General features: G+C 51.3%; 1 protein-coding gene across 1 annotated transcript; it reads right to left on the bottom strand.

Moving 5' to 3' along the window:
• Positions 1 to 542: 542 nt before the first annotated feature.
• Positions 543 to 21,013, bottom strand: ARFRP1 (ARF related protein 1). Its single transcript, XM_077335946.1, has 8 exons — positions 20,856 to 21,013; positions 17,741 to 17,840; positions 16,422 to 16,509; positions 13,457 to 13,539; positions 12,508 to 12,589; positions 10,551 to 10,621; positions 4,225 to 4,325; positions 543 to 1,459 (listed from the first exon to the last, which is right to left on the bottom strand). The coding sequence occupies exons 2-8, from the start codon at positions 17,831 to 17,833 to the stop codon at positions 1,372 to 1,374; spliced, it is 606 nt and encodes a 201-aa protein (XP_077192061.1). The 5' UTR covers positions 17,834 to 17,840; positions 20,856 to 21,013; the 3' UTR covers positions 543 to 1,371.
• Between the last annotated feature and the right edge of the window lie 1,263 nt (positions 21,014 to 22,276).

Below are 22,276 nucleotides of genomic sequence, written 5' to 3'. Positions count from 1 at the left end.
ATCAGCCCAAAGCATCCTAAAGCATCCAAGAAAAGTGTGTATCCAACCTTTGCTTGAAGACTGCCAGTGAATGCTACGCAACGTGGCGGCTGCAGCCACAAAATGGCTGCTGCAGGAGGCGGGGCCAACCCAACATGGCTGCGGCAGCTTACTTTCAGTCACCCAGGGAAGACCCTTGCGCTATGGAGACAGCTGCTGCTGAAGCATTTTTTAATTAATTGATGCAGCCAATCGAATCTCCAGTAGCCAATCAGGAGTCTTCATTGAATCAGAGTTGGAAGGGACATCCAGGGTCATCGAGTCCAACCCCCTGCAGAATCCTGGACAAAAGCCCTACCTGGACAAAAGCTCTACGTGGTCGTGCCCACTTTCTAAAAGTGCTAGGCAGGCACCAGGAAAAGTGTGGGCAGGCCCTGTGGATCCAGAAAGAGGATAACAGTATTTCATTTTTAAAGGATTTGCTCTTAGAAGTGCGCAGCTTCAGAGAGCATAAGGCCCCTGACCTTCACTTCTGCAGGAAGAAAACTGCATTCAAGGCACCATTGTACAGAGGGATATGAAACTTTATTGGATAACGATCCACATACGGCATTTCTGGATCCCGGAACTACACAGAGCATTATTGGCTCCGCAAAAGAACAGCTCCCAGCTCCTTTCCTCTGCTTGGCTGAGGCGACCAGAGGGGAGAGGTCACCCAAACAGAGCTTTCGACCGACAGGACCCATTTTGTGCCTAACCGCTGCTGTCGTCGTCGTCATCCCCAAACCGATGGGCAACGAAATCTACACATCGATTCTAGTCCCGTACGGACACAGATATGACCAGGGCCATTCGCCCCAGCAGAGTCCCTCGTTCCAAATCAGATGGGTTGAGATATTTTCTTGGTCGCCAAGAAATTGTCCCCTCCTATTTTCAAGACTGCGGCCGCCCCCGCAGGTCAGCGGGCAAAAAATCTCTCCCGACAGCAATTGGAAAGCGAGCTGCCCAACATGTTTTAAGCATCCGGAGCAGGTGACGAGAGAATCTTCAGCCCGGCAGGGAAAACGGATGCAGAGGTGACTTGAGCCCCAAAGACTTAAGGGCCACCCCCTATTCCCAAGAACAGAAAAACGTGCCCTTGGCACTAAGGGCGTAGGAGAAATTAACAGATTGAAGCTCCGGCCAAAGTCCTTCACGGTCAAGGAGTCCTTCTGCAAGACGCCGAAAGATGACCCGGCACGCACGTTCGGCCCACGCGAACTAGGGGCAGACCGAGAGGTCTGGGGGCTTCATTCCGAGAGAGAAAGAGAGAGGGGGAGGGAGAAAGAGTCAGAGTGAAACGATGCGATTCCGGAGACAAGGAATCCGGAACTCGGTTCCCTCTGTGGTTCTCTACGTGATGTCCTTCTGCCTCGGGGGGCGATGGATGTTTCTCACCACGCATTTCACCATCCACTCGATCCCGTCGTTCACCCCTTTGCTGAAAAAACACACACCCAAAGAGAGAAAGAGAGGAGAATATTACTGCCCTGAGCATTCATCAGCTTGCAGAAGAAGAAGAGTTGGTTCTTAGATGCCGCTTTTCCCTACCCGAAGGAGGCTCAAAGCGGCTTACAGTCACCTTCCCTTCCTCTCCCCACAACAGACACCCTGTGAGGTGGGTGAGGCTGAGAGAACCCTGATATTCCTGCTCGGTCAGAACAATTTTATCAGCGCCGTGGCGAGCCCAAGGTCACCCAGCTGGCTGCATATGGGGGAGTGGGGAATCAAACTCAGCTCACCAGATTAGAAGTCCGCACTCCTAACCACCACCAAACTGGTATTAATTGATTATTTTTAGCATTATTAATAATTTCCATTTGTTGTCCCACCTATCTCTGTGGACTCGGTAAAATCAAGGTAAAATTAATATAAAAATTGAATATATAGTGATAAACAGCAAGGCCAAGGCTGAAAAGGCACAAAGTAAAAACAGATCTTTTATTACTCAGCTAGAAATTCCCTCTGTCCTTTGCCAATTGGCGTCTTCAAGGGAATCTTTGTTTTTCAGTGTTCCTTCGACTGGAAGAGACACACAATCAAATATACTTCATACTCTTCTTGCATTATTTGTCTTGACATTTTAAAAATCCCTTTAGTGACTGATGCTGCCTGTTTAACTTAGAATCCTAGAATCATAGAGTTGGAAGGGGCCATAGAGGCCATCTAGTCCAACCCCCTGCTCAACGCAGGATCAGCCCAAAGCATCCTAAAGCATCCAAGAAAAGTGTGTGTCCAACCTTTGCTTGAAGACTTCCAGTGAGGGGGAGCTCACCACCTCCTTAGGCAGCCTATTCCACTGCTGAACTACTCTGACTGTGAAAAACTTTTTCCTGATATCTAGCCTATATCGTTGTACTTGAAGTTTAAACCCATTACTGCGTGTCCTCTCCTCTGCAGCCAACGGAAACAGCATCCTGCCCTCCTCCAAGTGACAACGTTTCAAATACTTAAAGAGGGCTATCATCTTCTCCTTGAGTCAATCTTGAGGGATTTTTGCCAGCTGCCAGCTGCCAGCCTCCAGGTGGGGCCTGGAGATTTCCCAGCATTCCAACTCCTCTCCAGTCTGCAGAGGTCAGTTCCCATCAAGAAAATGGTAACTTTGGGGGGGTGGAGCCTATTTAGGCCCTGCCCCACCACAGGCTCAGATCTCTGGGCATTTCCCCACGGAGTTGGCAACCTGGTGATATGCAGGCACAGAACCCCTGACTAAAACAGGGGTTTTGGATGAGATGGACTCCCAGCCCCGTCCTGCAGGGCTTCCTTTTTGCCTTGCAGGAAATTTCCTGAAACTGTATCAAGCAGCTCACGTCTGCCCACGGCCCAGAAAACGAAAACGTAGCCAGGAGTCTGAACGAGAATCGATTCCCTTGGTAGGAAAAAGAAACTGACCTCCGCGTTTTTCCCAGACCTGCCTCCAACCAAAGAGCAATCTGTTATGAGAAAAGCATTAAGCTGCTCAGAATCCAGCTCCTCTAATCCCTGGGCTCAAGGCCATGGGTTATTTCTGCTGGCAGCGGTGCTTCATTCTAGGCTAGCGATCCCCAACCTGTGGGCTGCGGACCACATATGGTCCGTCGACTAATTGGAGGTGGGCCGCGAAGGACGCCCTCTCCCCCCCCCCAGCCCTCTACTTCATCTCCCTGGCCCTTTACAACACACTTTGGGTGTCCTTGTCTCCCATCACTCCCAGATGGGACTATCTCGTTGCAGAGAAACAAGCTCAGGGTTCCCATTGATTTGTCATTGTCATGAGTTAAAATTTCCATGAAAATAAAATGTTCCTTATGTTCATTGTTGTGGCGTGTCTGTATCTTATTTTGAAGGGATGCTTAAACATGACCATAGCGATCAGAGAGCGTTAGGGCAGTGGTTGAGAGTAGAGGAGTAAACTACCCCCCCCCACCGGGCCTCAGTAAAAGGCGCTGAGTGGTCCCCGGTGATAAAAAGGTGGGGGACCACTGCTCTAGGCCATGTGGTTTCCCCCAATGTAGCCTCTTGACTCACAGAGAGCTCTTGCACTGAATGAGAGGTCCACTACAACTTGACGTAGATTCATGGAGGGCAGGCCTGTCAGTGGCTGCTGGCCATGGCGTCTACAAGGGACTGCAGTCAGCCTCTGCATCCCAGTGCCAGGAGGCAACATCAGAGAGGACCTCAGCCTCTCTGTCCCGTTCTTGGCCCTGCAGAGGAACTGGCTGGCCCCTGGGTGAGACAGGAGGCTGGACTAGATGGACCCCTGGTCTGATCCAGCAGGGCTCTTCTGAAGGCCTTGACTTCTATGCCCTGTTGTTGGCCCTGCAGAGGAACTGGTTGGCCACTGTGTGGGACAGGAGGCTGGACTAGATGGACCCCACTGGTCTGACCCAGCAGGGCTCTTCTGATGTTCTTAGGAAGGCCTCGGCCTCTCTGCCCTGTTTTTGGCCTTCCGGAGGAACTGGTTGGCCCTAGTGTGAGACAGGAGGCTGGACTAGATGGACCCCTGGTCTGACCCAGCAGGGCTCTTCTGCTGTTCTTAGGAAGGCCTCGGCCTCTCTGCTCTGTTGTTGGCCCTGCAGAGGAACTGGTAGGCCACTATGAGAGACAGGAGGCTGGACTAGGTGATCCAGCAGGGTCGGATGTTCTGTTATGTTCACGGGGTCCATTAGTGGGATCCCACCTGCAGCAACACCCAGGGTCTCTTGACAGATGCCATCTCCGACTTACCCAGTGAGAGCCGAGCAGGCCTGCGTCAGACAGTCCCTCTTCCCGATCTTGTTGATGCAGTCGCTGAACGCCGTCTTGATGTCCGGGATTGACAGGCAGCCCTGTGCGAAGGAGGAGAAAGGTCAGAGCCTGCTTGGCTACCCTTACACACAGGAACGACTTTCTGCAGCCTGTCCTCATCCCTTATGCCAGCGGTAGTCAAACTGCGGCCCTCCAGATGTCCATGGACTACAATTCCCATGAGCCCCCTGCCAGCATTCGCTGGCAGGGGGCTCTTGGGAATTGTAGTCCATGGACATCTGGAGGGCCGCAGTTTGACTACCCCTGCCTCATGCCAGCGTGGTCCCCGTGGTGCCCACCCTCCCACCCACGGTGACCCCTTTCCTGGTGCTTAGAAATTGGGTGGGGTTCTGTCCAGCAGGGCTTCTGATTGGCTGTGCAGATCAAACATCGTGCTGTACAGTGAGATTCTGCCTGAACTGTTGAAGAGGGGCTTTTAGAGTTATATTTATATTTAGAGTTGGCTACACCTCCCATGACGACCAATTTAGACTGTGCCCACTGCCCTGTGCCAGAATCCTGAAGGTGCCTGCAGGCTGTAAACCAGTGGTTCTCAACCTGGGGGTCAGGACCCTTTCACGGGGGTCACGGTAGGGCCCTTCTCTCCATGGGGGTCCCAAAGTAGCCGATATCGCTCCTCTTTCATTTCATCCACACAACAGCCTTGTGGAGTAGATCGAGAGAGAGCGTTCGTCTGTCTGGAGCAGCGGAAAAGAGCGAGATCGGCATGGTGGGACAAGAGGCAGAACGGAACTGAGAAACCCCAGAAAGAAACTAATTTATATACAATCCTGAACCATGGATCTTCATGCCATTGGTCAGTGTCGGTTTAATTTCTGTGAAAGAACCCTTGCATGATTTTAGGGTTGGGGGTCACCACAACAGGTAAAAGGTAAAGGTATCCCCTGTGCAAGCACCGGGTCATGTCTGACCCTTGGGGTGACGCCCTCTAGCGTTTTCATGGCAGACTCAATACGGGGTGGTTTGCCTGTGCCTTCCCCAGTCATTACCGTTTACCCCCCAGCAAGCTGGGTACTCATTTTACCGACCTCGGAAGGATGGAAGGCTGAGTCAACCTTGAGCCGGCTGCTGAGATGGAACTCCCAGCCGCATGGGCAGAGCTTTCAGACTGCATGTCTGCTGCCTTACCACTCTGCGCCACAACAGGAGGAACTGCATTAAAGGGTCGTGGCATCAGGAAGGTTGAGAACCACTGGTCTAAAAGGTCAGGCCGTTTGCCTCCTGCCAAAGCACAGGCCTGCGAGGGAAGCGGTTCAGCGTGGAGCCCTGAGGAATGCCTGCAGCTCCCCCGGCAAGGCAAGGGGCCCCCACCCCACCCCATTTCAGGCTGGGAAAACTAGATGCTTCGGGGCAGTTTTCAGAAGAACAATAAACGTAGCCATAATAATCCCATAAGAGAGATGAGAGGGGAGTACGGTAATCCAAACCAAACGCAGAGTTTAGCCGAAGGGCTCGAGCAAAAACTCCCTGCAGAGCAGAGGCTCTCAAGCGGGCGCCTAACGGGATTTGGGTGGGTGGCCGTGTTGATCCGAAGCAGCAGAACAAAGACTGAATCTGGGCCAGGGGCATGTTTAGGACCAACCAAGTTTTATTCGAGATATAAGCTTCTGTGTCCGTGCACGCTGCTCCAGATACAACAGCGTGCGTGCACAGAAAAACTTATGCCTCGGACAAAGCCTGCTTGGTTTTCAAAGTGCCAAACTTTGTTCAAACGGGATGTGTTTTGCATGGAATTTTGCCCTATGTGCCGTTTCATGAGCTCACCACAGACATGAATGGGGGCAGAAGAAAACCAGCATGCTGCCCATTAGATCAGGGGCAGTCAACCTGTGGCCCTCCAGATGTTCGTGGACTACAATCCCCATGAGCCCCTGCCAGCTTTGCTGGCAGGGGCTCATGGGGATTGTAGTCCACGAACATCTGGAGGGCCACAGGTTGACTGCCCCTACATTAGATCATCGGAGATTGCCTCATGCTAACAACAAACACATGTGCGAGAATCACGCGTCCTGTGCGTTTCGGGACGAGGTTGCGTGCCAGAGTTCCCAAGCTATTGCCTAGCCCGGGGAAACATCTGCCAGCGAGACCAGATCTCAAAACAGCTGTTTCTATCACATAACATCCAGGCCTCCAAAACCACCGAAAACTTTGCGGTACACACCAGAATGTGCATGGGAAGGAGGGACTCACATGCCCCAAACGGCACAGCGCAGAGCTTGGGGGGGGGGGGGGCAGGAGGAATTCTACAAGAAGGCTGGAGTTCCAAGCCAGGTGGGAGAGGTGGGTCGGTTGGGGGTGACGAGGGGGTGAGATCTGCTCTTGGACAGTGCATGGGGCGGGGTGGGGGGCAGCCCCTGACCTTCCTGAGCCAGGGGGTACGTTTGGCATTCAGGAACGGGGCCGTGGGCCCAGCCACGAAAAGACTGCTGGAGGAGAAGAGGAGTCATTAAAAAGAAGTAGTGGTGAGAGAGAATAAAATAAGGACTGGATTCAGGTGGCCCGCCGTTTTAGATTTGAGGCAGCAGGACAAAGGGGGCACCCTATATTTATTTATTATATAGGTCCAGGGGCACCCTATATTTATTTATTATATTTATATGCCGCCCTCCCCGAAGCCTCAGGCTTACACAGAACCTAGAAACTCTACAAGAAACAATCTGTACATATAAATAACTATAACATTAATATTACTAACCGATAATTATAACAGTACAACATTACAACAGTATAATAGTACTAACAGGTCCAGGAGCAGAACGCTTTGATGGATTTGGGGGGGGGGGCAGGGGCTCTGTAGATGTTGGTTGGTTGTCCTGGTCACAACCAAATGCCTGGTGGAGGAGCTCCCTTTTGCAGGCCCTGCGGAACTGTTTAAGCTCCATCAGGGCCCCGATCCCCTCCGGGAGCTCATTCCACCAGGTGGGGGCCAGGACTGAGATTGCTCTGGCCCTGGTCGAGACCAGGCAGACTTCTTCAGAGCCAGCGCAGTTTTATTCAAGGCATAAGCATCCGTGTCTTCGGACGCAGATGGACACAAAAGCTCACCCCCTGAACAAAACTTGGGTTGGTCTTAAAGGTGCCACTAAAATACATACGAGATCAGCAGCCGCAGCCACAGAATAATGGCTTTTAGAACCCACACAGCTTCAGTGGCAAGTCAGAATTCCTAAAATATGTTTCGTGGTCACCTAGAAAGGTGGTGGCGGGCACTTAGACGCCCGTGGGCAGCACGGTGGGGGAAATGGCCTAGGGACAGCAGACGTCTCTAGCCCCGCGAGAGGAGAGGGTGGGATAAATGGTTCCGCAAAGTGGACTGTGACTTCACAGGAAATAAAGAGTTGTTTAGAGCAGGGGTAGTCAACCTGTGGTCCTCCAGATGTTCATGGACTACAATTCCCATGAGCCCCCTGCCAGCAAACGCTGGCAGGGGGCTCATGGGAATTGTAGTCCATGAACATCTGGAGGACCACAGGTTGGCTACCCCTGTGTTAGAGGAAAGCAAGAGAGGGATCATTCAGGCTTTTCGAGCAGGAGGCAGGAGCAGTGCCCTGGGCGATCTGGACAGTATGTGCCAGTAAGTGCTTGCCCTGAGCTGCTCCTGGCCGCCAGAGACGCGGGAGGTGGCACGCATCGGCTCCTGGATGGGCATCGGCCACCGTCGGGCCAGGGCTCGGTGGGGACCCGGCGGAGGCTGCGTAGGAGAAGGGTGCTCTGCGTGGGCCCCCTCAATACCTTGAAGGAGCCCTGGGTGCAGCTTGACAAGGGGCCAGAAGAGAGAGGGAAGAGGAAGTCAGGTTGTCAGTGGGCCGGAAGCGTCAACAATGGGAGCGAGAGATTGTCGACAAACCCTTTGGCCAGAAAGGTCCGGGGCCAAGAGGGGCATTCCAGCTCCCTCCTCGCCAGGTGTCCGCGACTTAGCCTTTCTCAAGAAACTGGGATTCAGCCTGCCAAAAAACCCTTGGCCACATCCCTTCGAGCGCTCTGCCCTTCACAGTGGAAGCCCTCGTGGCTGGAATGGAATTCCCGGTTAGGGCAAAAGAATGCCCATTGGCCGCCAAAATTCCCCATCGTCTGCTGCACATTCCAAGGGGCGCAAAAATACCTTTTTGGGCGTTGGAGCCCAGGAATGCACATCCCTCCCCTCTTCAGCATGGGGTGGGGGGGTGGGGAAGTGGTGAATTCTCCTCTTTGCATCCCCTTCCCCCCTGGGAGCCAAAGGACAGGTCTACAGGCGAGCCGTCAGGAGCGGCTTCTGTGATTCCTGGCCAGAGGTGAGTGGCACAGTGGCAGAGTCCCTGCTTAGCACGCAGAAGGTCCCAGGTTCGATCCCGGGCAACACCAGCTAAAAGGATCAGGCTGGAGGTGATGAGGAAGAAGAAGCGTTGGTTTTTATGCCCCACTTTTCACTACCCAAAGGATTCTCAAAGCACCTTACAATTTCCCCACAACAGAGGCCCTGTGAGGTAGGTGGGTCTGAGAGAGCTCTGAGAGAACGGCTCTGCAAGAACAGCTCTAACAGGACTGTGACTAGCCCAAGGTCACCCAGCTGGCTGCAAGTGGAAGAGGAGCGGGGAATCCAACCCGGCTCACCCGATTAGAAGCAGCTGCTCTCAACCACTACAACAGGAAATCCAAAACCCGGTGAGACGGCCATCTCAGACTGCCCACGTCCTGTTGGTCTTTGCAGAGATAAACCAGCCCGGAGGTTAAACCCCCGATTTCGACGAGAGAACGGCTCCCCCTAGAGGGCAACGGTAGGACTTCTTTTTAGGTCGGTCGCTCCTAAGTCAGAAGCGCTGAACACAAACAGAGATGAGAGGTTCATGGCACATCGATATGTTTTTCTCTGGGCCGTGCACAGCGGAGACAGCCAAATGCTCTCCTTCAGAGAAGGTGATGCGCTTGGATGCTTCCATGATTGAGAGGAGAGGAAAGGGGCATGAGGGAAAGGTCTTAGCTTGAGAGCCAGCTTGGTGCAGTGGTTAGGAGTGCGGACTTCTTATCTGGCGAGTCAGGTTTGATTCTGCGCTCCCCCACATGCAGCCAAGCTGGGTAGCCTTGGGCTAGTCACAGCCCTGATAAAGCTGTTCTGATATCAGGGCTCTCTCAGCCTCACCCACCTCACAAGGGGATCTGTTGTGCGGAGAGGAAAGGGGAGGCGATTGTAAGCCGCTTTCGTCCCCTTGGTTCTGGTCCGTCCCTCCTGGGCAAGAGAGAACAACTCTGCTCCATCCTCTGCACCAGGGGTAGTCAACCTGTGGTCCTCCAGATGTCCATGGACTACAATTCCCATGAGCCCCTGCCAGCATTTGCTGGCAGGGGCTCATGGGAATTGTAGTCCATGGACATCTGGAGGACCACAAGTTGACTAACGCTGCTCTACATGGCAGCCTTTTAAATACTTGGTTATCAGATCCCTTCTCAGTCGTCTCTTCTCCAGGCTAAACAGACCAAGCTCCCCCAACCTTTCCCCATACGTCTTGGTCTCCAAACCCCTCACCATCTTTGTTGCCCTCCCCTGGATTCTAAAACACTTGGGCATCAGGAAAGGGGCCCAGAACCACCAAGGGACCCACATTCTTATTAACAGCGACTTGTGAGGGCTTTGGGGACAAAAATAATTCCTAGCACCCGCCAGCCCAGCCCCTCCAAACCAAGGAGCCTGGGAACTTTGTCAAGCAAAGGAAATGCTGCGACTGCTCAGACGGAGGCAAACCAGCGTCATGGAAAAAATATTTAGGAATTGTGACTATTTCAGCAGAGGGGCTTCCTTTTTAGGGCAAGGTATGCTGGTCATTCAAGGCAGCCCTCCAATCACCCAGGGTGGTCCGCACACTCCAGGGCTCTGGAAACCACAAACAGCTCACCCGCGACTCTGCCGCCTCTCCGTTTATAGACGCTCACGGATCCCCTCTGATCCGTACGGGAGAATGACGAACCTCCCTCCCTTCCGGGTAAGTGGTACTGAGCCAACGCCGAGCCCAGAAGGACACAGAACGGCCGCGTGAGGTCCTGGGCGTGTGCGCAGAAGACCCGAAAGCAGAGAGAGAGAGAGGCATTTCCAGTTTCCTGGAAGTGGAGATTGTTCGCGGCAAGCACGTCGGGGAACCAAAATAACCCAGCGAGGCATGAGATTGGAGCTAGAGGGGATGTTCTGGCACGGAGATAGAAGCTTTCTCCCAAAACAAAACAGGAGGGTACTCATTTGAGATACTGTCTGGCTTCTAAGTCTGCCCGGGACTTACCTCTACGTCTTGTTTGTTAGCAAGGACGAGCAGCGGAACGCCTTCCAGGACTTCACTGGTTATCATCTTCTCTGCGGGGCAGAAGAGGGAGAAGTGAGGATGGGGGAAGAGAGCCGGGCATCTGGTCCGAAAGGACCCCAAATTCAAATCCTATCGATAATCTTGGAATTTTATTATTTTTTTAATCCTATCCTTTGTCTACGGCAGGCTGTCTCAACCAGGGTTTCGTGAAAACCTTTGGTTTCTTGATAGCCCTGGTAGGGTTTTCCCAAACAGTTGGGAGTTAATTAATTTTTCATATATTTTTTTAATGTGTTAAACGTTTCTCGGGTGATATGACCATATATGGTCATGTCGACCTCCTCTTCCCCTCCTGAAATGGCCAATGATGGGCCTGGAGGGGGTAGGAAGGGGAGGGGCCTCAGGTGGGCGTGTCCACCGCTCTGCTTCCCAACCCTATTCTGCCACTTCTGGGGTTTCTCGAAGCCTGAAGAACGTTTCTGGGGTTTCTCAAGAGTAAAAAAACTTGAGAAAGGCTGTTCTACGGACCTCCAGGTGCTTCTCCTCTCCCCTCTTTCACCTTCACGACAACCCTTAGAGGTAGGCGACGTTAAGAGAGCGGGACTTGGCTGAGGTTACCCAGTAATCTTTCATGGCAAAGTGGAGAATCAAACCCTGGTCTCCCAGATCGTGGTCTAGCCAAGCAGTTCTTGACCTTTACGAGCCAGTGGGCACCTATGGGATTCTGACATTATGGTGTGCGCGGTGACCAAGCAGCTGCTACATCTTAGGCTCCGTCATACCGAGAAGACCCTTTGTGCTGTGGTGGTGCCAGCTGCCGCCAAAGCAAACTTTAAACAAATACCCATGGCCGATCCACTCTCCAATGGACTTGGCCCCACCCACTTTCTAAAAAACTCTCGGTGGGCACCAGGAAAGGGGTTGGTCGGCACCACGGGCCCAGAGGAACCATGCTGGGGACCCCTATGCTGGGCACGACATCGTGACAGCTCTCTGACGAGCATCTCCAGGGGAAATTTAGAAACAGTCCAAGACCGAATAAGGTTTGCCATTGCATGGGGGATTAGAAGCTTGGCCTCTCCCAGCCCAGGAGTAAACTCAAGGATTTCTAAACAGCCCCTCTCCAAAACTGGGCCTTCGGGGAGAGCGGTATATAAATATAAATCTAAATAAATAAAGGTAGAGTACAACAGGAAAAGTACAAATAGAACAAGTAAAACGCTAAAATTCAATGAAAACCAACTTCTTAAATCCGAATGAACTCACTTTGCTATTGACAAAACTATCCGACCAGCCATTGGTCATAAGAGCCTGGCTTGAAAGAGGGGGGGGGGGGACTCCAACATAATCCCCATCATGGGGGTAGGCAGGGGGCCCAAATAGAGAGTTGAAGAGCAGCCTGGACCTCAACTAAAATTCCCGAAGGTAGAACACCGTTCTTTAGGAGTTCAAGAGCTCCGTAAGAGTCTGCGTTTCTGCTGGCAGTTCATTCCACCAGGCTGCAGCTCTTTGAAGGGCGTACGTGGACAAGTGGTCCCTCAGGTACCCTTGTTCTCAATGGGCTGGATCCAGAGCACAGTTTCCAGTGGTGAAAGGGGACACGGCTCGATCGGCTCCTCCCACCCACCCTGGCAAGGAGCCCCAAATGCCCCACGGGGACAGGAGGGGCAACTTCTGTGTTTCAGAGGCAGCGAAACCTCAGCCTGCAGAAATACTGTGCTGGATCCAACTCAACAGGAAGGCGCAAGAAGGTTTGGCACCGGTTTCTTTTGGTTCGTTCAGCTCTAGAGCCAGACTGTCATGCGTATAAGGCGAGTTTGCTTGTTTGCTTTTTAAAACCGACGCTTTGTGCCCTCGCCCTAAAATTTCCCGGAGGAAAAAAAAAGCACTTTGAGAAGGACAAGTAACCATGCAAGAAAATGCCCGGCACGCTCACCAAAAGCTTGTTTGGATTCCGAAAGTCTCTCCTCGTCTGTGGAGTCAATGATATAGATGACGCCGTGAGATTCCGCATAGTACTGAAAAACAGAGGATGGGAATTAGCAGGCCCAGGGGAGGTGGTGCTGGTCGTCTTTGCACTGTGTTGCCCAGGGGGCTACAGATATGGGGCTGCAGGTCAGTGGAGGAACATCTGCCTGGTATGCAGAAGGTCCCAGGTCCAATCCCCGGCATCTCCAGCTAAAAGAAGAAGAAGAGTTGGTTCTTAGATGCCGCTTTTCTCTACCCGAAGGAGTCTCAAAGCGGCTTCCAATCACCTTCCCCTTCCTCTCCCCACAACAGACACCCTGTTAGGGAGGGAGGCTGAGAGAGCCCTGAGATTACTGAAGAAGAAGGAGAGTTGGTTCTTAGATGCCGCTTTTCTCTACCCGAAGGAGTCTCAAAGCGGCTTCCAATCACCTTCCCCTTCCTCTCCCCACAACAGACACCCTGTGAGGGAAGGGAGGCTGAGAGAGCCCTGAGATTACTGAAGAAGAAGAAGAAGGTTCTTATATGCAGCTTTTCTCTATCCAAAGGAGTCTCAAAGCAGCTTCCAATTGCCTTCCCCTTCCTCTCCCCACAACAGACACCCCATGAGATAGATGGAGCTGAGAGAGCCCTGGTATTACTTACAGCTCTATCATGACTGTAACTAACCCAAGGTCACCCAGCTGGCTGCATGTGGAGGAATGAGCTGTTCTCACAGAGCAGTTCTCTCAGAGCTCTCTCATCCCCACTTACATCATAGGGTGTCTATTGTGGGGAGAGGAAAGGAAGGCGACTGGAGGCTGCTTGAGAACTCCTTCAGGTAGAGAAAGGTGAGGTATAAAACCCCCAGCTCTTCTTCTTTAGCAGAGTTTTCAGGGGACTGTACCCCACATCCTAGAAGGCCGTTTTCCAGTCCCTACCTTGTCCCATAGAGACTGTAGCTCCTCTTGGCCTCCCAGATCCCAGAACATCAGCCGTGCTTTGCCCACGTCTATGGTGCCAACTGGAAGACAGACACAAAGGCACAATGCAATGCACAACTTGTTTTCCTTTTAAAAATTTTGATTTTAAGGCCAGCCTGTGTCTGCATGTCTGCTTATACCAGCCTTTCTCAGCTTTTTTACCATTGAGGATCCCCTGAAACTTTCTTCAGGCCTCGAGAAATCCTGGAATTGGGGCGATGGTGTAGAACAGGGGTAGTCAAACTGCGGCCCTCCAGATGTCCATGGACTACAATTCCCAGGAGCCCCCTGCCAGCATTCGCTGGCAGGGGGCTCCTGGGAATTGTAGTCCATGGACATCTGGAGGGCCGCAGTTTGACTACCCCTGGTGTAGAATATGGTTGGGAAGCAGAGCTGTGGCCACACCCACCTGGGGCCCCTCCCCTCCCCACCCTCTCCAGGCCCAACATCAGCCATTTCGGGAGCAGGGTCGACATGACCATATATGGTCAGATCACCCGATAAATCTTTTAATATTTTTTTAAATATTTAAAACTCCTGCCCATTCGGGAAACCCCTCCCGGCGTCATGTGCCATCTCAGTCTTGGTATTAGCCCTCCGGGCGGGAGTAGTGCTCCTGCTGTCCACCCCTCCCATCTGCTCACTTTGTTCTTTGCCGGGTCTTCTGATGCAGGGAGCCCGGCTCCGTCCTGGTAATGTCTTTTCTCCTGCTCCACGTGCTGTGTGGTGGCTGTGTAGCTTTGCCACCCAGACTAGCTGTTTCTGCTTTTCAAACTTCCTTGGATCAAAGGGATCCACTGTGGGAATGGATTTCCCCGCGCAGTTTTGGGAGTGGCAAAGGTCCATGGGTATAACTGCCCTGGCTGTTCAGGGCCACTGTCTTCGACAATTATTTTGCCAGTGAATGCATTCTACCTGGGGCTTCCTGATCTTCCTTTGATAGAGACTAACTCTAGTTTGGGTCCAGTGCTGGAAACCCCCGTCTGTTCTGGGATGCACTCCTGGGGACGTGACACTCTGGCCTTGCAAACACAACAGGCTTGCCATGTCAGCTGTGATTTGAGGGCTGCCTTTCTGCCCAATTTGGAGTCAAACTTTCAAAAAAGTTTACATACATATAAGATAAATACAAAATGTAAACAATTTAATAAAATATTGCAGAGTCTGCATAGCAGCAGGCATAAAAAGATGCCAAACTTTAAAAAAAAACACTTAAAACATTATATATGTGTGTGTGTGTGCAATATTTAATGAAAACAATGGAATAAAATGTGTCAGAAGCATATCCTTGAAACCATGTTATAGGGCTCCTCCTACTGGCCGCCTGGTGTAACAGACTAAATTCTTTCTAGCAGCTCCTGTTAGTTTACGCTTTGTGTTCTATTTGAATCTTGCAATTCTTGAATCTTGCAATTCTAGACCAGCAAAAACAGCCAAATGGGAAAAACGTTCAGGGACTGTGGGCCTGCTAACTCTCCTGCTAAGTTTTCTTTTCATGGAGAAATAAAATGGGGGACCACCAAGGAAGTCCACCTCTATCTATCAAACCACCTATGTCTGCATGCCTCAACTTGCATGGCCCAGGCTACCGTGATCTCATTAGATCTCAGAAGCTGAGCAGGGTCGGTGTTGGCTAGTGCTTGGATGGGAGACCATTAAGGAAGTCCAGGGCTGCTACGCAGAGGCCAGCAGTGTCAACCTACATCTGTTAGTTTGCCCTTTCTTCATGGCCCAGGCTAACCCAACCTCATTAGATCAGTGGTCCGCAACCTTTCTAAGGCTGCAGACCGGCGGTGGTGGGGAGGGCAATTGCGTGGCCGTGCATGCTGTGCATGTGCAGTTGCGCCATGCGTGGTCACAAAAGTGCATGCACGGCACTTCCGCGCATGCGCAAAACTACCATGCATGCGTGTTTGCAGCTGCACATGGTGCAAATGTCCATGCGCGGACCTGTCGCGCATGCACGGACCTGCTTCCCTCTCCCCCCTCCCACAAAATGAAGCTTGAGGCCAGGGAAGTTTCTTGCTGCGGGGGGGGGGACGGGGAGAGGGAGCCGCGGCCCGGGCCCCGTGGTTGGGGACCCTCGCATTAGATGTCAGAAGCTATGCCAGGTCAGTCCTGGCTACTAATTGGATGGGAGACCACCAAGGAAATCCCAGGTTGCTTTGCAGGGGCAGGGAGTGGCAAAACACCTCTGCTCAGCTCTTGTCTCGAAAGCCCTACGGGGTCCCCATAGGCCGACTACAACCTGATGGCATTTTCCACTACTGCAGTAAAAAACACCAGTTATCCCAACAGCTTTAAAGAACAACCTTTTCCTCTCAGCTCATATTCCAAGTGAAATGGGATAACTGTGAAGCTTTACTCGGGTATGTTGCTGATTGGATTTGTGTTTGCTGGAGGCACAATGTATGTTATTTATGTAAATTCTGACTTTAATTATGACACTGCCTAATTGTGGCTCTTGACTGGCAATCTCTGGCGAAGATACAGAAAGCGGGATAAGAATACCTCGGACCCAGTTTTGGTTGCCGATATTTGGAAATTAATAGATACTGATGAGTTGAAATTTAAAAATTTGTTGTTGTTGTTGTTAGGTGCGAAGTCGTGTCTGACCCATTGCGACCCCATGGACAATGATCTTCCAGGCCTTCCTGTCCTCTACCATTCCCTGGAGTCCATTTAAGCTTGCAAAAATTAGGAATACATTCATTAAATAAGAAAAAAAGAAAAAAAAGACATTTGTGCCATTTGGATTTCGATTTTTGACTTCTGGTTGATTACACCTAGTTGTGCAGAAAAGGAAAAAGACCCTGGAATTGATTTTTTGCCACTGCTAGATCTCTCAATTCCCACAACCCAAACAATTTACATTCTTGTGTCTTGTGCCCAGTTCTCCCTTCCCTTTGATAGACGCACTTACTGTTCAAGCCCACCGTGGTTGTGATTTTCGAGAAGTTCATGCCTTTGAAGTTCTTAGTGAACCTCGTCTTCGTCTGTTCCAGGAAGGTCTGGAAAGAGGGAGAAAAGGAGAGAGAGAGAGAGAGAAGGAATTAGAAATATCTTACGGAAAACAAAATCCAGAAATTAACACACCCACACACACACACACCAAATATGGTATCTTTTATTAAGACCCACCAAAATCTCCCAACTGGAAACATCAAAACCAAAAGCTGCTCAAATGCTTCACTAGCATCATATGGAAGAACCAGGACATTACCATACATCCTAGGCAAGATTCTTTCCACTGGAGACATCGGGAACCAAATGGTACTGCATACAGAGCAGGTGATCTAACATAAGAACTTCAGGAGAGCCCAGCTAGACCAGATCACTGGTCCATTTAGGGCAGCATCCTGACTCACACGGGGGGGGGGGGCAACCAGTTCCTCTGGAAGGTCAACAACAGGGCAGAGAGACCGAGGCCTTCATGAGAACATCAGGAGAGCCCTGCTGGATCAGACCAGGGGTCCATCTCATTCAGCATCCTGCCTCACACAGAGGCCAACCAGTTCCTCTGGAGGTTCAATAACAGGGCATAGAAGCTGAAGCCTTCCTAAGAACCTCAGAATAGCCCTTCTGGATTAGACCAGTGAGGGTCCACCTTGTCCCGCATCCTGTCTCAAACAGCCTTATACAGAGACCGAACAGTTTCTCTTGAGGGCCAACAACAGGGCATAGAGGCCAAGGTCTTCCCCTGAAGTTGCTGCATATCAGGAAAAAAATGTCACAATCAGAGTAGCTGAGCGGTGGAATGGGCTGCCTGAGGAGGTGGGGAGCTCCCCCTCACTGGTGGTCTTCAAGCAGATCTTTATCCTGGATGCTTGAGGCTGATTCTGAATTGACCAGGGGGTGGGATGGCCTGGATGGCCCCTCCTACTCTAGGAGTCTAGTTCAGCAGTGGAATGGGCTGCCTCAGGAGGTGGGGAGCTCCCCCTCACTGGCCGTCTTCAAGCAGTGGCTGGACAGATCCTTCTCCTGGATGTTTGAGGCTAATCCTGAGCAGGGGGTGGGACTAGATGGCCTCCAGGACTACTTCCCACTCTAGGATTCTATGACTCTGTGGAAGGCAGGGTTTGGAGAGGGAAGGGACCTCAGTGGGGTGGAACAGTACAGAGTCCGCCCTCCAAAGCAGGGAAGTAGACATTTGGGAACCAGTTCTAATTTTGGGTGTTCTCCAGGCCCCGCCTGGAAGCTGGCAACCCTACCTCCGCATGGCCAAGCACCAGCACAACTCACCGTCTTCCCGGCATTGTCCAGCCCGAGGATCAAGATGCAGTATTCATCCCGCTGGAACATGTATTTGTAAAGTCCAGACAGCAGCGTATACATCCTGGCCCTAAGTGCAAAATGCCAATCATTAGAATACCCCAACTGGATCCCTTCCCTTCTCCCTCCCCACTCCAGTCTGCGGGGAAGAAAACCTCACAATCCAATTATGGAATTCTCTGTCCGGAGGCCCCAATACAGCAAATGGGGAGATGGAGCCAGAGAACCACTAAGGAGAAGAAGAAACTGGCCCAGCGTCCCTAGCCAGATAAAAGAACAGGATTGCCAGATCTGGGTTGGGAGATGCCTGAAGATTTTAGGGGCAGAGCCTGGGGTGGGAAGGGCCTGGGGAGGAAGCAAGTCCCCCCCTCCAAAGTAGACCCTTTCTTCCAGGGGGAACTGATTTTGGCAGTCTATAAAGCTGCTGTAATATCTCCAGGCCCCATCTGGAGTCTGGCATCCCTAGGGCAATCCCATCTTGTTCACCCATGCAAGAAAGCCAGTCAGTGATGTGTGTGTGTGTGTGGGGGGGGGACTCATTTGTATGCAAGGACTGCCCCACCTGTCCATTCCACATCTCCTGTCTTTGTGAGACTTTTATTTTTAGACGGTAAACAGGGCCTGTGTCTCCCCCCCCAGAAGAAAAGCCAATGTAAGTTTTCTCTTTAAAAAAAGAAAGGAAGAAAACAACAACTCACTGACCACCGTAGATTAGAAGAAGAGCTGGTTTTTATACCCCGCTTTCCACTAAATGAAGGAGTCTCAAAGCGGCGTGCAATCACCTTCCCCTCCTCTCCCCACAGCAGGCGTCCTGTGAGGGACATGGGGCTGAGAGAGCTCTGGAAGAACTGCTCTGCGAGGACAGCTCTCAGAAGACTGCGACTGACCCATTGTTGCCCAGCTGGCTGTGTATGGAGAAGGGGGGAAGGGAGTTCCACCGTCACAGGGCCACCGCAAAACTGATATATTTTTTAAAAATTATTTACTTAAAGTGTTTTAATGCCAACTTTCCACCCCAATTGGGTCCCTAAAGCGGTAAATATGAAAACATTTGAACTGCCTGCTATTTGACATGGCCATGTTCAAAAGTGGTCTGCCACCAGCTGCCTCTACACAGCAACCCTGGTGGTCTCCCATTCAAGTCCTAACCAGAGCTGACCCTGCTTAGCTTTGGAGGTCAGACAAGATCAGACTAGCCTATGCTACCCAGGCCAGGGCAGAAGAAAAGAAGTGATTTTCCAACACCTGCCTCTGCACAGCGACCCTGGATTTTTTGGGTGGGGTCTCCCATCCAAGTACCGTCCCTGCTTAGATTCCAAGATTGGACAAAATCTGGCTAGCCTGGGTCCTCGTGGTCAGAATGCTGGTTGCCATACATGTGCTCAAACCCTCCTTAGATGGACAGAACCAGGTTTTGGATCCACTTCCAAGGAGAAGGGGCCCCTGCTTCTGAAGAGCTTGGAAGTCTACAAGCAAGGAAGCCAACAGATGAAGAAGAGGAGGGAAGAATGCAAGGAGAGGTATCTTGGTGCCTCTTAGGCACTTCGCTCTCGCAACCACTGCCCGCTTTAAACCTTGTTACTATAACAATCTAAGGTTTGGGGGGGTTGTTTGTCTGTGTTCGGTTTCCTGGTAAATCATGCAGTTTGCGGCAGAACAATGGAAACAATGAGAAAATGAGTAAGCCGAGTGCAGCTGCTGTGGTTTTCCTACGACTAAATATAAGCTGTTTCAAGGTGATGTCTGCAGGAGATACGTGCCCCTCTTCGGCACAAAGGTGCATCAGTTCCACGATTTCTGTCTTTTTTCTTTTCCCTTTATACTGAGATGTAAACAGCTGGCAGCTAACAGGTGCAGCGAGGTAAGAACGGGTTTGCCCTGTCTTAGATAACCCAGGCTAACCTGACCTTGTCAAAAAGGACGTGGACAAAATGGAGAGGGTTCAGAGGAAAGCAACCAGGGCCGGGGCCTTTTTGGTCCTGGCCCCGACCTGGTGGAATGAGCTCCCAGAAGAGCTGAGGGCCCTGCAGGAGCTTTCACTGTTCTGCAGAAACTGTGAAATGGAGCTCTTCTGCCAGGTCTTTGGATGAGGTTGGGGATTGTTTTAGGTGTTTTATGTACTAGGGGTTTTATGGGGGTTTTACATGTTGTTACCTGCCACGAGCCTCAGGGGAGCGGCAGGCTAGAATATAATAATAATAATAATAATAATAATAATAATAATAATAATAATAATAATAATAATAATAATAATAATAATAATAATAATAATAATTTAAAGAGAGAAGTCACCTGCCCAAGACCGAAGACAGCCAATGCCTGCAGGCCGACAGATCAGTGCCCAAGTTCCTAGAGCTGGTGTAGAAACCACCGCCTTCATTTTTGGTCTCCCACCCCCATCCTAGCCAAGACTGACCCTGTTTAGCTTCCAATCTCCAACAAGATCAGGCCAGTCAAGATTGTTCGTGCGGCTCTTAACTGTCTCCCCTGCACTCACACAATCTGGTCTTTCTCCTGCACCATTCTTGGACACTGCCCTGAGCCATTAGGAAGAGCGCTATATAAATCAAATAAATAAATAAATATTTGTTACCCCACCTTCTCTCCAGATTTGGGGGCAGGTTACAGCAAACCACATGACATAATGGGGGTGGCCAAACTGTGGCTCTCTAGATGTCCATGGACTACAATTCCCATGAGCCCCGGTAGGGGCTCATGGGAATTGTAGTCCATGGACATCTGGAGAGCCACAGTTTGGCCACCCAAGAAATCATTAAAATGTCGACCAGTAAAACAGGTCTGCCCTACAAGGTTGGTTCCCCTCGTGGGGCTTGAGCCCCCTCCCCTCTCGACTTCCCCTATGAAAACACGCAAGGCGGGTCGTAGTCACGACGTTGCCAACTCCAGTCCGGAGATCTGGAGGTGGAGCCGCCCCCTCCAACGCAGCCATGCTCTCCAAGGGATCTTCTGCCTGCCAACTGGGGATCAGCTGTGATTCCGGGAGATCTCCAGGCTCCACCTGGAGGATGGCAACCTGGGCAGGGCCTTCCACCTACCTGCCCAGGTGAGGCCTGGCGTTGCTTACCTGCGTCCGCTGGACTCCGCTGGGAAGTGCTTAGCGGCTCCTGCTCGCCTTCCTCATTATCCCCCTGTTATCGGGCTTCGGCGCTCGCGCGAGGCATGGTGGGAAATGCAGTTCTCTGTCTCGGTTTTTTCACCAGAGAAACCGGCCTTTTAGAGGGAGCTAGACTACAATCCCCAACATGCATAGCGCGCGGAATTCTTGCCCCGGCTGCGGTGGCTGGCGTTTCGCGGCCGAAGCGACCATAGACTAGAAGGCTAGAGTGACACTCTCCCCAAGCTTCCGGTCAAAACCATTTCTCCATAGACTCAGGGGTGGCCAAACTAGCAAGGTCTCATGGGAATTGTAGTCCATGGACATCTGGCGAGCCACCGTTTGGCCACTCCTGCTTAAACGTGACAATTTCCATAGTCTGGAGGCAGGACTTCCTGGTTATGTTTTTTTTGAATGTCAGGTCTTCTGGGGCAGATTGTCCACTGGAAATCAGGAAGACCTTTACATTTTTGGCTTTGCTGGGGTCAAACAGTATTAACTCCCCTCTTCCCATAATGAAAATAGTAGAAGACAAGATAGGAATTTACATTTTCTAATTCAGGAGGTCTTCTTTATGTGCAAAACGCTGGATTTTTTTTTCCTATTAAGCACTAAAAATTGTCTGGCTCAATATAAAAGCAAATACAATCTATATGATCTTCATGTTGCAGGAAAGGACCCTGGGTTGAGATGAAAGCTTATCATAATCTTGTGCATCGTCCTGTTTCGCACCATATTGATGCCTGGGAACAGCAGAAAGACATTGTATTATGTCGGTTGGTATTAATATTGTCACTCGGAATTGAGCCTGAAGCCGGGGAAAGAGATTTTGCAGTGTAGGCACGAGCAGCTTCCTTATATGGTTTCAGACCATTGATCTATCAAGTACTGAATCATCTACTTTGATTCTTGGAGGGTCTCAGCCAGGGATCTTCACCATCAGGGGTGGCCAAGCAGGGACTCATGGGCATTGTAGTCCATGGGCACCCGGAGAGCCACAATTTGGACACCCCTTTTGGCCCTTTTGTCAGAGACCTGGAATCTAGGACTCCTCGCACATTAAAGGTAAAGGTAAAGGTATCCCCTGTGCAAGCACCGGGTCATGTCTGACCCTTGGGGTGACGCCCTCTAGCGTTTTCATGGCAGACTCAATACGGGGTGGTTTGCCAGTGCCTTCCCCAGTCATCACCGTTTACCCCCCAGCAAGCTGGGTACTCATTTTACCGACCTCGGAAGGACGGAAGGCTGAGTCAACCTTGAGCCGGCTGCTGGGATCGAACTCCCAGCCTCATGGGCAAAGCTTTCAGACAGCTGCCTTACCACTCTGCGCCACAAGAGGCTCATATTACGGATGGCCTCGCATATTACGGATGGTTAATTCTTTTAGCAAA

This window comes from Paroedura picta, chromosome 4, assembly GCF_049243985.1.
Source record: "Paroedura picta isolate Pp20150507F chromosome 4, Ppicta_v3.0, whole genome shotgun sequence".
NCBI lineage: Eukaryota > Metazoa > Chordata > Lepidosauria > Squamata > Gekkonidae > Paroedura > Paroedura picta.
The sequence above is the reverse complement of the archived record's forward strand: the minus strand, read 5'-3'. Positions and strand labels throughout refer to the sequence as shown.